At 49.2% G+C, this 17,838-nt stretch overlaps 1 protein-coding gene and 1 pseudogene across 2 annotated transcripts; one reads left to right on the forward strand and one right to left on the reverse strand.

Moving 5' to 3' along the window:
* Positions 1-398: 398 nt before the first annotated feature.
* On the forward strand, positions 399-2,455 carry LOC311428118 (very low-density lipoprotein receptor pseudogene; annotated as a pseudogene). Its single transcript has one exon. The product of its transcript is annotated as a very low-density lipoprotein receptor pseudogene (transcript).
* A 6,123-nt stretch (positions 2,456-8,578) lies between these two features.
* Positions 8,579-9,508, reverse strand: LOC311428119 (olfactory receptor 14C36-like; the record flags this gene model as incomplete). The annotated part of the gene is made up of 1 exon (XM_084539671.1): positions 8,579-9,508. One exon carries the CDS (start codon positions 9,506-9,508, stop codon positions 8,579-8,581), a length of 930 nt encoding a protein of 309 aa, XP_084395797.1.
* Positions 9,509-17,838: the final 8,330 nt, after the last annotated feature.

Raw genomic sequence — 17,838 nt, forward strand, 5'->3', positions numbered from 1 at the left:
CTCTGGCATTCTTTTTATAAGAAGTTATCTTGCAATGCAAAAAAGACTATTCGTCCCCAGATCGGTGTTATAACTATGTTTCTGGATAGCATTCCATGGAGTTGCCACATTCTACAGACTATTAATGACGATTTAGCTCTATTGCAGGGCAGGAGTGCAGAGACTCAGATTACACCGCCAAATGACCACCGTCAGTCAGGCTTGTTCACAAACAGCTTCTAGGGTTGCAGCTGGCACGGCCTGCAGCCGTATAGCAGACATTACACTCTCTTTCCTAACTAGTAATCATGTGTCTCATCCATTTGTGGTGAATGGTCAGTGGCAAAAAAGAAAAGGGGGAGAGTAAGGGGCGACAAAGACAGAAACGGTACCAGGAGGATGCCACTGACACTAACGGCATGGGTAATAGGAGCAGTATAAGTGACACAGGTGCAGGGCGGCGGTGGGTGCTGCCGCGCTGCGGGGCGCTCTGCCTGCTGCTCGCCCTCGCCGGCCTGTGCACTGCTGCTGACAGTGCTAGAGCAAAATGTGAAGACTGCTCAGATGGCAGTGATGAGAGTGCTTGTGTGAAGAAGACGTGTGCTGAATCTGACTTTGTGTGCAACAGTGGTCAGTGTGTGCCAAATAGATGGCAGTGTGATGGGGATCCGGACTGTGAAAATGGGTCTGATGAGAGTGCCGAGCTGTGTCATACGAGAACATGCCGGGTAAATGAAATCAGCTGTGGTCCTCAGTCAACCCAGTGTATCCCAGTGTCCTGGAAATGTGATGGTGAAAAGGACTGCGACAGTGGAGAAGATGAAGAGAATTGTGGCATTGTGACTTGTAGTGCAGCAGAAATCACATGCAGTAGTGGGCAATGTATTTCCAAAAGCTTTGTCTGCAATGTTCAAGATGACTGCAGTGATGGTAGCGATGAGCTGGAATGTGCACCTCCTACCTGTGGTGTTCATGAGTTTCAGTGCAAGAGTTCTACCTGCATCCCTATCAGCTGGGTGTGTGATGATGATGCTGACTGCTCCGACCACTCGGATGAATCTTTGGAGCAGTGTGGCCGCCAGCCTGCACCTCCAGTGAAGTGTGCTACGAGTGAGGTGCAGTGCGGCTCAGGTGAATGTATCTACAAGAAGTGGCGATTTGACAGAGATCCTTATTGCAAGGATGGAAGTGATGAAATTAACTGCCCTTCTTGGACCTGTGGACCAGACCAGTTCAGATGTGAAGATGGGAACTGTGTCCATAGGAGTAGGCAGTGCAGTGGTGTGAGAGACTGTTTGGATGGCACTGATGAAGCAAACTGTATTCAGTGCTCTGGACCTGGCAAATTCAAGTGCAGAAGTGGAGAATGCATTGATATCAATAAAGTGTGTAACCAGCAGAGAGACTGCAAGGACTGGGGTGATGAGCCCCTGAAGGAATGCAACATAAATGAATGTGACTGTCCAGCTGGGTTTGAGTTTGTAAACAAGAGAAACTGTGGAGGTATTGATGAATGCCAAAACCCTGGTATCTGTAGTCAAATCTGTATCAACCTGAAATGTGGCTACAAATGTGAATGTAGCCGTGGCTATCAGATGAATCCTGCTACAGGAACCTGGAAAGGGCCATACGGCAAAGCAAATTAGATAACTGTTATTTAACTTGTCAGAAGATAAAAAAGAAAGTGTTTCAACAAGCAGCCATGGGAGGGAAGAATCACTGAACCCCCGATGTGAGGGACTGTACCTTGTTTTACTGACTACTGAAACAGCTGTGAGAACTGCAGAAAGGGACCCACGCATCCAGAATAAAAGGACCAGTAACTACTGAAACTTGGAGGGTTGAGTCCACTCCTGGGAAACTGAAACTCAAGCTAAGGGAGAACTAATATTCTGGCAACGAGGCTCTGCATGAATGAAGGATGCTAAATAAAGGGGACAAGCCTAAAGGGAGAAAAGGGAGGAGGCAAGACCGGGGCAGGACCCTCCACTGCGGTGTGTATGGTCTACCGAGGGAGGCAACCCCTATGGGTATTGACTGCCGAGTGAGAGGGCCTCGACCGCACTTCTCCCACACTAAGATCAGGTTGTCCCGAGAAAATAACATAAAAAAAAAACTTTTTTTTAAACCTATATAAAATTGTGATTCGTTTTACAGGAGCTGGATCACCCTGACAGGCCGAACGGTAACACAAGCCTGAAGTGACCCTGAAAGCGGGCCTAACTCCTTGACTGAAGGCGTTTGCCTATTATGATCCAGCTACGTGGGCAGAAGACAGATCCTGGGACTATAGGACCCCAGTATATATACTTAATAGAATAATTAGGTTATTAGCTGTAATAGAAATAGTTATAAATGATGAGAACTGATTTAAATGAGTTATAAAGATGAGAACTGCTTTGTATCAAAATTGCCTAGCTTTGGATTATTTACTAGCACAAGAAGGAGAAGTCTGTGGAAAATTTAGCTTTAGTAATTGCTGTTTAAAGATTGATTAAAAGGGTGTTTCTTCCTAGTAACTGATAGAATGTTATGTTCTGGTTTAGGATGAGAAGAATATTAATAATATGCTGGTGTTTTAGTTGTTTTTAATTGTTACAGAGCAGTGCTTACACCAAGCCAAGGACCAAGCCAAATTCAGCTTCTCACTGTCCTGCCAGCAGGCAGGCTGGGAGGAGGGCCGGACTGCTCGGGGTTAGGTTGGGCATCGGACAGCAGGTGGTGAGCAATTGCATTGTGCATCACTTGTTTGTACACATTATTACTAGTAGTACTATTATCATCATTATTGTTATTATTATTATTGTTATTATTTTCTTGTTTTTATCTCAACTCACAGGCTTCACTTTCCCATTTCTCTCTCCCATCCCAGAGAAGGAAGGGGGGGAGGTGAGCGAGCAAACACAAACCTGGAAGGATATGGAATGGGATTTATTTTCATGGCTGCCTGGTGGACCATGGGTTAAAAGAGTGTTATTTTTATTGTCATGTGGTGTAATTATGTTATTGTATATACCTTGTATGATACCTTGCCTTACGTTATTAATACACCGGGTGATAAATAGTACATTTGTAATAACTTCATTAAAAAGGGAAGGGGATATGTCAATTATGATGTTTAAGAATTGGACCCTCCAAGAACGGACTGATGAAATCCAGTTATTAACAACAGAAGTGACACGAATTGTTGATATTAAAAAGAAGATAAGGGATTGTGAGGAATGTTTTAACAATTCGTGTCCATAAAGAACAATTCTGTTTGAATCCTGTCTGCCTCTGGGCCCTGCACTGGCAATTTAATTCTTGAACCACAGCTGCAGTGTGTCCCAGTCTCCCCCTCATTCTAGTCAATTTATCACTTCTTAAATTTATGAACCTGTTTGCTTTTGTTATTCCGGACTTCTATTTCTAACACTGCTATAGATGTGTCTGTGAATGGCTGGGGAAGAATGTTTTAATTACTCGTGTGTCTGGGAGTTTCAGAACAACTGATAACAACTAGTGACTGTTACGGGATACTATGTGGATCTTTGGTATCTGGTTAGGGGGGCCGAGAGATAAAGAGGAAGGAGAAAGAAGCTGAAGGACGGCTGGGAGACAAGACTTGAAGAGGATGTTCTATAAACTTGGCATGGTGCCCAGTAAGTACAAAGGGGGAGAGGAAGACTATGAGCCTTCAGCATGAAAAACCCCTAGAGACCCCCAGAAGAGACCCCAGAGGAGACTGCGCATGCTCCAGTAGGAGGGACTGCACCCCGGAAGCTAATTTTAATAATCTATTTTTTTAGAAGTAGTAATGAATATGTATTAGTCTAGGAGCATAAAAATCAGCTGCTTGATGTAACTGGTGTGCGTCCTGGTGGAGAGGAGACTCCCGGTGCACCCAGCGCTGTTTGCTTACCTCTATTCCTTTATATTCTTTCAATAAATCCTATTTTTTTATTTAATCCTAATTTGAATCCTGAGCCAGGCAGCAGAAGGAACTTGCTGTGCATGTAGTTTCTGAGATCGGCTCTTTCTAAGTACCTGGTAGGCTGCATAGAGGAAGAGGTCTTGGGTGGGGGTTGTCATATCAGAGGTGTCAGCTTTTGCTTGAAGTCATCCTTTACGACTGCTTTCAGTTTTCTACACAGAGGGGGCCACTGCCTCCAAGACACTTGGGGCAAACTGAACCATGCATGAGAGTTTGGAAAAAGATAGCCTGGGTGCACAGAACCATTCCATATCCAAAAGTTGAAAGCAGGAAACAAAATTTTGGGGTGGTAAAAGAGCTGCTGGGCACATTGTGCAGGGTTCACCTACAGCTTTGGGTTATTTTCCATCCTGACTTAGAGGCCATGTCAGTTTCAAAAACGGTGTAGCCAACAGATGTGAGGCAGATACTCTGAGATCATGAAAGCCATCAGAAAGCTACCCCTAAGAAAATGACTGATACGGGAAAGTCAGGAGAAGCCTGGCCAGGAGAGATGTGAGATTTGAGGGAAGAAAGAGGAGATTGGCCAGCAGAAATTAATGATTTCTGTGATGTTAGAACATTCAGGCAATGTTGATTCTGCTGGAACTGTGACTTAAAACACATATTTTAACCAGTGACATTAACTCCAAAACATAAATGCTAGTCCACACTCTGACAGGAATCCACTATTCTTATGCCTGACCTCAAAGTATCCCTTCAAGCCAAAACTCAGCCCATAGCCCCTTTCCCTTACCTTTACTCTCTTGTTCACCCTGATCTGATCAGCTTGTGGGCCACAAGGAGGAGATGGATGGGAATGCTCTGAGGAGCTCAGCTCTGTCTCAGGATCTCCTGCCCCAGCAGCAGGAACGTGACTGTGACAGGGACTGTGAGGTCACTTCTGTCTCTGCACTTGATAGGGCAGCAGCAGGAACGTGTCACGGAAAGGGACTGTGAGGTCATTTAACTCTGATTTGCTGACAGGTCATCCTTGGATTCTCCCTGAGATCTGCACTTTTGGGCTGACATCTGGCAGTGGCCCTGCTAGGCCAGCACAAGGCACCTGCTTGGCATGCTGACTGGGGGATCCCCTCTGCCTCCAGACCTAGGAGGACCCAGGCAGAAAGAAGGCCCCAACATGGGTTGTCCTGTCCCTTCTGCTTGAGTCCATGAGTGGGCAGCAGGAGGCACAAGGCTTGGCTGTGTCTCCACAAGAAGCTGCAAGGCCAGCAGCAAGTCCCTGGCTTGGACGCTGCTGCTGAGGTGACTTGTGTCTGCTTGGCTCGATGCAAGAAGGCTGACAGGTTGGGATGCCTACTTCAAGAGTAGTTTCCACTCTGGTGGAGCTTTCTTTGGTAGTAGGAAAGAGCAGGAGAGAAAAAAGTGCCACAAAGTGTTCCATGGAAGGCTGGCACTTGTCACAAGGAGGGAGGAATGTCCCTGAAAGGGTCATTCTATGGTGCCAGAGGTCACCCTCTGATCAGACCATAGCTTTGTGCTACAAGGAACAGCTGGTGAGGGCTGATGAGGCATCGGAGAAAGAAAGGGATGAGAGCAAGGTTGTGGAAAGAGATGGGTGACTGCAGACTTCAAGAAAATAGGGCAATGTGTGGGACAGCTTTGGAAAGCCTGCAGAGGAGAAGGCGGAGGGTGCTGGTAAGAAGGGAAGGACCTAACAGCCCTGAAGTTTTTGTCCCCTTGGCTAGAGCTTACAATGTGATATGTTATATTCATTGTGATGGGGCCTATTAGATTCTTTTCAGCTCTGTGCAGCAGCTCAGAGGTTTCACGCCACTGTTCTTCGCACAGCATCACACTGCCCACCACAGCCCACAGACCCCAGGAAGAGTCTTGAGGCAGACGTGGGGTGCAGGATCTCCTGTTCCAGCGCCTGGGGCCAACCCTTGGCCCTTCTGCATCACCAAAACCAACCAAGACTTCTCTCAGCACAGTGCTTTGCCTGTCTGCAATCATGGCCTCCAATTATCTTCCCTAACAAGACCCTGGGGAAGCTTTGTTAGTAACAGCCCTCAGTGGGCCCATTAATACTCCAAGTCACTTCAACTTGTCCTTCTGACTTTACTTTGTCTAGCAGTTGCATCATTGTCCTCTCAGTACCTGAGCTTCATAGACTCAGCACCACAATACACCATGGAACTCATTAAAATGCAGAAATTCCTAACATCTCCTCCATAGTTTTCTTCAAGGTTTCACGCCTTTTGCAGCTAATAGCAGAATTTGTATGACGTAGTTAAGGGAAAAGATTTCACAGAGAACATAATAAAAATATTTTCTTGCTTCAAAGGCTGAATTTTGTTGCATTTCAGTTGGAGAATCATTCTCCTATTTCTATTCATCCAGGGTGACTTCTTTGGAGAACTCCATCAGGAGGAAGAGCAGAGTGTGCTGGTCTGACACTTCCACTGCCAGCAGTGGTCTTTGTCCCTGTAACTGCAGCCCAGCCCAGCACATGAAACCCTTTCTGAGACAAGTCAGGGGTTCCTTGGGAAACAATTAAAGTAATAAATAAAATAAAATAAAATAAAATAAAATAAAATAAAATAAAATAAAATAAAATAAAATAACATTTGAAATGACCATTGGGATCTGAGAAATTGTAAATGAATCTTAGTAGACAACTGGACATCCATAGTCTCTACTGGGTCTTCCATGGAAAACTCAGGAAAAAAAATAAAGGAAATATATGTTCATTGGCTGTAGCTGTACCCATGAGCTTGGCCTCTTTTGGGAAATTGTCCCCTTCCAGACACAGAAAACTAAATTGAGTAATGTGAAAAGAGCTGCCCAGTCAATAGAGTAGGGCAAAGTCCTACTTCCAGTGCTATAGATGCAGAAGGCAAAAAGAATTGCATTGTGCCTGACACTACTCTGGGACGTGTCACCCAGGTCAGACAACTTTACCTTAGTGCTGACAAGTCCATCACATATGCACGCTCCCAAGCTCTGCATCTACACCTTGTCTCTCCAGTCGATGACCCAGCTCATGGATGGCAATCAGGGAGTCTCGGTTAGCGTGACGCTGCCTCAGGTGCGCCACCATGGTAGCCATTGGCACCTGCTGTTCTTCAGCCCTCAGCAAACCCCCAACAGAAGGATTCTGTGGAAGGCCAAGCAAGGTAGACAACTGTTTCATGTGGTTTATCTCCAAGGCAGCTCTACCAAAGCCCCACCGGTGGTGCCTTCTTGGAACTCTGAATTCCCTCTCCTGAAGCAGTCTATCTCGAGGATGCACATAGCCTCCAGGTCAGTCCCTATGGGATGCTTTTGCCATTCCTCCCAATTAGACTCACTTCAGCCTCAAGTACAGTTAATGCTTGTGATTCCCCTGTCACTCCAGAAATACAGGTGGATTCTACCTCTTTTTAGCTTGATGGCATTAGGGTACACTGTGCACCGGTGTCCAGTAGAGCCCAAAACATTTGTGGGTCTGATGTGCCAGGCCATTAAATATACCCAGTCCAGTAAACACGATTCTCCCTTTCCTCCCTGCCTCCCTAGACCAGCCCAGCCCCTGACCACCTCTCCCCTCCTCCCTGCCCTCTCCCCAGTACAGCCCAGCCCAGCCCAGTGCAGCCCAGCAGCCCAGGCTGGGCTGGCCCCAGGGCAGTGCCTACTGCAGGCTGCTGCAGGGCTCTGGGCACGGCCACCACAGCCCCAGGCGCTAGCAACCCCCACACAGGGGCCAGCCCCAGCTCAGGAGATGGAGGTCCGTGAAGCTGCAGGAGCCTTGCTGTCTTGCCTCAGAGATCCCCAGCACACAGTGCCTGTGCCCCGCAGGGGCAGCCCCGCTCCCCAGGCCAACGCAATAGGCCTGGCCCAGCCACAGAGCAGCTCCACATTCCTCTCCAGGATGCCATTTGCCATCAGACCCAGGACAGTCCCAGGGCAGTGAGGCCAGTTATTGTTTGCTGACCATGGGCAACCCAAGAAGGGACCTCTCAGTTCAGCACCTCACTGAGCACTCTTAAATTCTGATCCATAGTGAAGCCCCATAAAGTAGGGTCCCCATTCATGCAGCAGTTCCTTGGGTATATTCCTACCACCAGCTTTGGAAGAGCTATGCAATGAAAGAGATGCCACTGTACAGACAACAAGACTGTCACCAAGGTACATGTGATCTCAAGGCTTAATTGAATGTGAGAGTACAAGAGAACAATGTGGAAACCAAAAGACAGCAGCAATGAAAAGGCCACGTCCTGCTGCTGGCCATGGCTCCAGGCAAGCAGCAGCCCAGACCCGAAGGCAGCAGAGAAGCAGAGCCCAGCGGGCAGTGAGGGGCAGCCCCGGTGGCCCTCGGGGCTGCTCCTGCATGTGGCAGCTGGGCTCTTGGCCCCGATCCCCTCCTGCGTGCTGGGGCTGCTCCCCCAGCTCCAGAGGAGATGGGAAGACAGAGAAACTGAGATGAATGATATTCTGAGGGATTTGTTATTGTCTTTACATATTCATTAAGCTTGCTTCTTTAGCTATATTAGATGACTGGATAAAAGAAATTAAAAAAAAAAATACAGGATGTTAAAAATACATTTATTTAAATCAAACCCAGGAAACTTACAGTAATTGTAAAAACAAATTAACAAAAAAATTTCCTAATAAATTCTTTAATAAACTGGGAAATGAAAGGCATTACTGACTCTGAAGAAGCATATATCTAAACAGTTTCCTCGTTGCATAATTAAGCTCCTTGTTCCTCATGCTGTAGATGAGGGGGTTCACTGCTGGAGGTACCACTGAGTACAGAAATGACACCACCAGGTCCAGGGATGGTGAAGAGATGGAGGGAGGTTTCAGGTGGGCAAATATGATAGTGCTGACAAACAGGGAGACGACGGCCAGGTGAGGAAGGCACGTGGAAAAAGCTTTGTGCCGGGCCTGCTCAGAGGGCATCCTCAGCACTGCCCTGAAGATCTGTACATAGGACAACACAATGAAAACAAAACATCCAGTGGTTAAACAGGTAGTAAACATGAGAAGCCGACCTTCCCTGAGGTGGACAGATGAGCAGGAGAGCTTGAGGATCTGGGGGATTTCACAGAAGAACTGTTTCACAGCATTGCCTTGGGAAGGGGGCAGCGAAAATGTGTTGGCTGTGTGCAGGACAGCATTGAGAAAGCCACTGCCCCAGGCAGCTGCTGCCATCTGGGCACAAGCTCTGCTGCCCACGAGGCTCCCGTAGTGCAGGGGCTTGCAGATGGCAATGTAGCGGTCATAGGCCATGACGGTGAGAAGGGAATACTCCGCTCCAATGAAGAAGTCTAAAAAGAGTACTTGGACAACACATCCTTGATAGGAGATAGCCCTGGTGTTCCAGAGGGCTTTGGCTTTGGGCAGAGTGGTGGAGATGCAGCCCAGGTCGAGGAGGGCGAGGTTGAGGAGGAAGAAGTACATGGGGGTGTGGAGGCGGTGGTGGCAGGCTACGGCGCTGAGGGTGAGGCCGTTGCCCAGGAGGGCAGCCAGGTAGATGCCCAGGAAGAGCGCGTAGTGCAGGAGCTGCAGCTCGCGCGTGTCTGCGAATGCCAGCAGGAGGAACTCACTCACAGAGCTGATGTTACACATTCGCTGTTTCTGGGCAGTGGTCCTGTCTAAGGAGGAAAAATACAGTAAGGATATACAACAGATTTATCCTATTGTAAGGCCTAATTCAAGCACATGTTTGGCAAGTCCCTTTCATGAGTTCTATCCAATTCTGCCTGAGGGTGTCCCTGGGAGCAGAGGATTCTGCTTTGGTAATGCAGGAGGTATTCCTACTCTACAATAACAGATAAAGAGGGACATAGGGTAATGCCAGATTCAATTCTTTACCAATATGTGATTATCCACAGTTTTGCTCCCAATTCTCCTGAGAGGAAGCAGGGTTGTAGGATTTTCTTTTCTGTATATTTTCCTTCCTGCTATACTTCAGGTGAAACCTGGATCTTCAGAGAAAGGGACACCCCCTTTAGTCCAGAATGTAATTCAGAGGGGAAAGACAGTCTGTCCATCAAGTCTGGTCTCCTCTGGCATCTCTTTGAACGGTATGACAATGACATTCACATCCTTACCTGAAAAGAACCAGGACACGGCTGAGAGCAGAGGAATCCAGGCTCAAAGTGCCCATCTCCACACCCCCCACTCTGTCCCCATACTCCCTTTCCCCCAAGCACACTGAGGGCTCACGCCATGGACATGTGAAACCCCCATCCCCAGCCAGCCTGGGAACAAGACCAGCAGCAGCACGGCCAGCTGGAGAAGCCAGGAGGAATGCCAGCGTGCTGCTGCCAGGGGAGGCAAGGCCAGGGAGGGACAGACAGACACTCAGCAGACCCTTCTGTGCTGCAGCTCTGCCTGCAGAAGAGACAGCTCATGCTCATTGCAGGTGATCTGTGCTCACCTCAAGCCAGCAGAGACTTCCCAAAGACAGGGCACTGGTCACTGGAGGATTTGCAGCTCCAAAAGATCAACTAGGATAAAACCTGAGAGGACCAGAATGATGATGTTGGTGTAGTTCCTGGGCTGAAGTGTGGGAAGGGACTTTATGAAGTTCATTGATTAAATATTGATCCCCTACTGCAATATTCTAGGAGTCTCAGTCTTCAGTACACACCTGACCACCTACTACCATGAAACCAGCCTCTGCTCTACCACAGGTATCTGCAAGCACAGGCTACAGAAAAAGTCTTGCCTTTCGGGTAGCCCCTGCCTTGGTCTTCCTTTTCAAATATCCAATCATAAATGTCATTCTCTAAAACATTTTCTACTCATTTCTGGAGAAACAGAGAGACCCATCCTGACAGATGCTATCAGCTGTCGGATGTGCCAGCTGTACAAGACCCCTCTGGCAACCCCACCTGCATGGCCCTGCTGCCAGAGCCTCACGGTGTCAAGAGCCTGCAGATGTGTCCTGCCACACGCTGCCCTCTGTTGTTGCGCTCCTCAGTGCCTCCAAGCCCTCTCTCCTTCTCTCCTCTCTGTGTGCCAGCTGCAGTCAGAGCCCCCAGCCCTGCTGCACTGTGCAGAGGAGCTGCTCCTGGGCACAGCTGTCTCTCTGCAGCGCTTGCCAGGAGCTCCCCTTGGGCCCAGGAGCCCGGCCCAGCTCAGCAGCGCAGCACCCGACCATGGCATCGCTTGCTCTGTGCCCTTGGGCTCCCTCGAGGTGTCCCCAGGGCCTCAGGGCTGACAGCTCCCCAAGGCAGCAGGGTCTCTGCTGGGGTGTGGTGCCTGAATTAGACTGAAGTCTTCGCTGACTGCTCCTTGCTGAACTTGGGAGAGACTGATTTTAGAAGTGTGATTTATGCTATTTAAGTTTGATTGTCCATCGTGAGTAAAATGATTCCCTCCCTTAACTCCTATTGTGTTCCCACTGCATGGCAGGACACCTCAGCCACGACTGCCAGGGATCATTTCACCCCTCTGAATGTGTCCTAACAAGAGAGGGGGAAACTGAATGCTCTGAAAGGTTTTCCATGAAGGGAGTTGGACTCTAAGACAGCATTTGTTGAGTTTTCCCAGTAATCCACATGTAAGTTCCTCTACCCATACACAAATCTCTTCTTCCTCTCTCACATGACCAGCATGGAGACTGGGATGTGGAACACCCTCATCACTGTGCTGGTGCCTGACACCAAACACCTGCAGATGCCATGCTTCCTGCTGGGAGCCATGCCCTACGGTCAGCCCTGGGCTGTATGCCATCCCTGTTCTCTGCAAGGCTCGAGAAGTGGAAGGTCTGACTCCAGAAGGCAGGTGTACCTGAACCAGGGGAATTTCTCTTATGTACAGGAATTCTTTCTCCTCCTCCCAGCTACAGTTCTGTGGTCCCAGTGTCATAGACACCTCTTGTGTGGTTTTGCCCCATTGCTGGAGCTGTCCTGCAGTGCCACGGTGATACTCATGGTCTTTCCTTTCATAATCTACATTTTGGATCCAATCTTCCTCTTCCCTCTCATGCAGTTTTCAGGTGTGTGTGTCCTGTGTTGGCAGGCCCAAGGCCTTATCCATCTGCTCTTCTGTCCACACAAGTGTCACTCTTTTCTATGATACTTCCATCACAGTCTGTATGAAGCCCATGACAGCCCTCATCAGAGATTTTAATGAAACCCTTTGCCAAGCAAACATCATCCTCCCAGTCACTCCTCAGGTTGCCTAGAGGTGGTGTGGTAAGGATGAGAGAGGTGCTGGTGGAGCTGCAGAGGTTGTTATAAGACCTCTGTCAAAGACCATGGAAAAGCCAGATATAGGAGAGATGTTGCTCAGGATTTGGAAAAGGCAGAGATAAAAGGCATCTTCTACAAGAAGGCTAAACAGAAAGCTGATTAAGCCTAACTAAGGATTAAAAAGCCATCCTTAAATCTAGCCTTCAAATCAAATCTAAGTTAAAAGCCTCAAAACTTGTCATTATCCTAAACCTTGAGCAGGCACCTTGAGAAGAACACCAATCCATCCCTCGATGTCCTTGCCATTCCCTTAACCCTGGAGGGTGACCTCTAATCCCTAAACATTAACCTGATCATCTAACCCCCAAAGCCCTCCACCATGCACACAGCACATCTCAGCTTCAACCCCACTCCTACCCCAAACTTCAGGTGCTTGTCCCCTTGGGCAGGGCAGGGACTGTGAGGTCCTGCAGCAGTCCCATGGGATTGGAAGAGGCATGTGAGGTGACAGGTATGTGATCAGATCAGAGGCCACAAGGAGGAGCTGGCTGGGAATGCTGGGATGAGGTCAGGTGTGCCTCAGGATGTGCTGGGCCTCCAGGAGGCCCATGGCTGTGAAGGAGGCTGGGAGGTCACTTCTGTCCGTGGAGCTGACGGACCTGCAGAAGGAATGGGGTACAGATAGGGACCGTAAATGGCAGAAGCATGCACATGGCATTGAAGATGATGGTGAGGCACCTTCTGTTGTGGTCAGGTGAGAGACCACAGGAAGACTGATGGCATGGGAGTCATGCTTGAGGTATAGCTAGTGAGACCATAGAATGAGAGAATGGCTCCTGTTGGAAGGGACCTTAGAGGCATCTAGTTCCAAGCCCCGGTCCATGGACGCCATAAGCAGGGATGCCCCCCTTGAGATCAGGTAGCCCAGGGCCTCATCTCACATGCTCTTGATCAGTTCCAAGGATGGGGCATCCCTAAGGTCTCTCAGCAACCTGTTCCAGTGCTTCAACAGCCTCTGGGTGAAGAGTTTCCTCCTAATCTCTAGTCTAAATCTCTAGTCTTTTACTTTAAAAACATTTCCCTCTTGTCCTGTCATACGACTGAGCAAAGAGTCACTCTCCATCTTTTCTAGAAGTCTCCTTTGAGTTCTGAAAGGCCACAAAGAGGTCACCCTGGAGCCTTCTCTTCTGCAGAATGATCAGCCACCAAGTATGATGGAGAGAGGCTTGGCAACTACATCAGCCAGTTCCCTCAGGACCCTGGGATGCATGTTATCAGGCCCCATAGACATGTACCTGTTTAGTGTCATCAGGTGGTCTTGGACCTGCTCTTAACTCCCACCAGGTTGGACTTTGCACCCCCAGCCTCCATCTACAGGTTCAGGGAAATGAAAGACTTGGGAAACCTGACTGGCAGGGAAGATTGAAGAAAAGACGTTGTTGAGTCCCTCAGCCTTCTCCATGTCTGTCATTACCAGTGCACCCTTCTCATCCATCAGAGGGCGTACACTCTCCTTGGCCATTCTTTTCTGAGCAGTGTATCTGTAGAATCCCTTCCTATTATTCCTTGCATCCCTTGAGAAGATCAGTTCCATCTGTTCCTTAACTTTCCTTATTCCATCTCTGCATATCCAAAACAGAACCGTGCATGAGAAAAAAAAAAATAAATAAATAAAAGCCATTCTGGAAACAAAATTTGTAGGTAGGAAGCGCAGTTTTGTGGCAGTGCAGAACTGATGGGCACATTGTGCAGGATGCGCCTAAAGATCTTTGTGTCCTTTTCTCTTCTAACTACCATGCCAATAGTGTCTCAGGAATGGAGGAGCCAACAGAGGTGAGACAGATACTCTGCGATCATGAATGTCATCAGAAGGCTGATCCCAATAAGATATGGAGATGTCAAGAGCAGCCTGGACAAGAGAGATGTGATATGTTGGGGTGGGAAGAAGAGCTTGGCCAGCAGAAACTTATGATTTCATAGAAGTAATAGTGTTTATGTAATGTGGATGCTGTGGTAGCACTGACTTAAACTAGTCACATATAGCCCTTACCTTACATGAGCCAGTAATTTTAATGCCTAAACCTAAATGCTACTACAATACTCAGAAAGGAATATTTTTTTTTCTTATTTTTTTTTCTCTTGCTAAACCTAATGCCTTCCCTTAACAGTAACATGAAAACTCTCTGTTTAACCCTAGACTCCTTGGCAGACTTAAAAATACCCTAAACCGTAGAGCTTGTCCATACCTTAACCACAGACACAACACCACAAGCAGAACAACACACACTCCCACTAAAACTTTGCTTAGTCTCTAACCCAAAAAGAGAAAATCAGGTACCTAGATAGTGAGAGAGAGGTCAGCTCTGCCTCAGTATTTCATGGCTCAGCAGGAGGAATGTGATGGTGGCAGGGACTGTGAGGTCACTTCTGTCTCTGCACTTGATAGGGCAGCAGCAGCAACGTGTCACAGAAAGGGACTGGGAGGTCACTTCTGTCTGGAGGTGGCAGGTCACCCTTGCCTTCTCCCTGGGAGCTGCACTTTTGGGCTGACATCTGGCAGTGGCCCTGCTAGGCCAGCACAAGGCACCTGCTTGGCATGCTGACTGGGGGATCCCCTCTGCCTCCAGAGCCAGGAGGACCCAGGCAGAAAGAAGGCCCCAACATGGGTTGTCCTGTCCCTTCTGCTTGAGTCCATGAGTGGGCAGCAGCAGGCACAAGGCTTGGCTGTGTCTAGCCAAGAAGCTGCAAGGCCAGCAGCAGGCCCCTGGCTTGGAAGCTGTTGCTGAGGTGACTTGTGTCTGCTCGGCTGAGAGGCCGCAAGGAGCCTGCTGGGTTGGGATGCCTACTTCAGGAGTGGTTTCTACCCTGATGGAGCCTGCTTTGGCAGTAGGAAAGAGCAGGAGAGAAAAAAAAAAAAAAAAAAAAACACAAACAACCCTAAAAGTTGGGCACTGGCCATGAGGAGGAAGAAAAACCCAGGGAAACAACTGGTCCTGCTGCTAGTAACAGAGGCAAAGAAGGCATTAAGTACCTCAGCCTTTACCTCATCTCTTGGCACCAGGTTTCCCCCCACATCCAATAATTTATGATGATTCTTAATCCTCTTTAATTTAAAGTATTTATATAAGCAGTGTTTATTGTCTTTGACAGGAATGGATTGATTAAGCTCCAGCTGGGCTTTGGCCCTTCTAACTTTGTCCTGCACAGCCCCATAACATTTAGGACAGAGCTCCTGAGAAACTGACAGCATGCATGAGAATGAAGAACAGAAAAAGTAGAATCTGGAAGACTTCCACCCACTACCTTTCTGTGACTGTGCTGCAATTCCATTTAGCCAGTTACTCCTGTATTATCCAAACATTGGTTTAGTGGAGGACTTGTTAGTGTTAGGTCAGAGGTTGGACTCGATTATCTTGAGGTCTCCTCCAACCCAGACAATTCTGTGTGATTCTGTGTCCCCTGTACCTCCCAATACCGCTGTCTTGTCAGAGACAGCACAATCACATGAAGGCTGAACTGTCTGCCTGTGGACAGGAACATCTGACAGAACAGAGCATCAGTGTGGTGGGAGCTTGAGAAACTACAGGATTTTGTCTAAAGAAACCTCTAGACATTTACAAGGAGAAGAGCCCAGTCCTGAACGAGAGGGAGAGTAACGCCACACATCAGAGCAGACTGGGACACTGCTGAGTACACAGGACAAGGAGGGCCTGGGCACCACGAGGGATGCCATACAAGCAGTGGTGCCTGCTCAGCAGGAACCAGGCCAACTTCACACAGAGCTGCCTTACAAGGAGCATGGCCACCAAAAAGATCTGAGTTATCAGACTCAGCTCAGATCCGGTATGACACCACAAGGACAAGTGTCTTCAACTAACCAGTAAAGAGGTACAGGTCTGGGATTCTCTAGGCCATCCTGGTTTGGAGAGGAGCAAGGGCTATGGCAAGGCTCAAAGTCCCAGCAGGACCCAGGTCTTTGTGTTCATGGCTATGGCTGTTGTCTCTGCCACTGAGCCCTTAGAGGAGACAGCTGATTGGTAAAGCACCAGGGCCTCATTGCCTCCTCGCCCCCACCCATGAACCAGGCAGGGGTCGTACCATTCTCCTGCACTTGGCAATGCACATCCCCATCTCCTACTGCCCCACAAAGAGCCCTGAGTAACCTGTCAAGGGAAAGGATCCCCCTTAAAATGGGATGGATGTCAAGTCCTGGCCCTTGAGCTTGGTGACACACATCCACTTTTCCTACACATCAGTGTCACCTTCACATTGCCTTTGTCTCCTTGTCCTCACTGCCTCCAGGGTTCTGCTCTAACGAGCTCCAAGGGAGGCTGTGTCAGTGCTGGCCTTCAGGGAGACACTGCAGGAAACTTGCCTCTGACTTGCACTTCTGGAGAGCTGTCTTCAATTGTCTCGGAGTGCCTGAGGTTCGTGGGCTCATCAGCAAAGCCCCCAGAGGGGTGATTGCATTCCCTTTGGCTGGTGCTGTGCTGCTGAGCTGGGCTGGGCTCGTGAGCCCAAGGGGAGCTCGTGGCAAGAGGGCCGTGGTGCAGAGAGACAGCTATGGCCAGGAGCAGCTCCTCTGCACAGCACATCAGGAAAGAGACACAGAGGCACAGACACAGAGAGAAGAAAATGAGAGAGGGGCTGAAGGCAGTTGGGAGTGGGAGGATGCTGAGAGCTGCCTGCAGGAGAAACCTGCACAGCCCTTGACAAGGTAAGTGTCTGGCTGCAGGGCCATGCAACTGCAGATCCTGGAAGGGTCTCCTCCTGCTGGGTCTTGTTTCTGGGAGGGCAGTGGGCAATGCAGTAGGCTTTGAGAGTCCTGCTGGGTTTCAGGGCAAGGGGAGGAAGCCTGGCAGAAGCCCCTTGGAGTGCCCTAAGGCAGGTGCCCCTGGGCAGCCATGAGCAGAGTGGCCAAGCCTCCCCCAGACCCTGCAGGGGGAGCATCTGGGATATGGGACACTCCAGCTTTCAGATATCCAGCTCTGCCTGTGGGGCATCCTCCTGAGCTGCAGGCTGCTCTCCAGCAGGATGCAGCTCTCTTGTGGCATCCTTTTGTTATCCAGGTACCCCAAGGAGAAGACACCTCCTTGCTAAGGCCATGTCCATGCTGCTGGATGGCTGTCTGTGGGCAGCTGCAATGAGGTGCAATAACATTTGTTGTCTCCTCAGGGTTTATCAGGTCTTCAGGAGCTGCAACCCCTGTGATGCCCTGTACTCAGGAAGCACACAGCTTGTGGGATGGGGTCTGTGAGCAAGGACATGGAAGATACGTGGGGACAGAAATTCTGTTTCCAGCATGGACATAGGAAGGCAGTAGAGATTTGGCAGTAGAGATTTGGGAGGGCAACCAAAGAGAGGGAGCTGCTGCTAGAAATGCTGTGCGAGGGAGGGCTCAGGCACCTCCCTGCCAGCCCCTGCAGGGCAGGCGCCTTCCCTGGGACACCCCCTGCTCTCCTCTCCCACCAGCACAGCCTCTGTCCTCAAGCCCCCGGTGTCCCCAGCAGGAGCTGCCTCGTCTGCAGGCAGAGCTGCAGCACAGGAGGGTCTGCTGAGTGTCCGTCTGTCCCTCCCTGGCCTTGCCTCCCCTGGCAGCAGCACGCTGGCATTCAATGTGCTTGGGGAAATGGGAGTATGGGGCCAGGGTGAGGGGTCTGGAGATGTGCGCTTTGAGCCTGGATTCCTCTGCTCTCAGCAGTGTCCAGGTTCTTCTCAGGAGAACCTCCTTAGTGCAATTGCCCTGCAGCTCAA

Source organism: Aythya ferina (genome assembly GCF_964211825.1).
Source record: "Aythya ferina genome assembly, contig: HAP1_SCAFFOLD_29, whole genome shotgun sequence".
Lineage (NCBI taxonomy): Eukaryota > Metazoa > Chordata > Aves > Anseriformes > Anatidae > Aythya > Aythya ferina.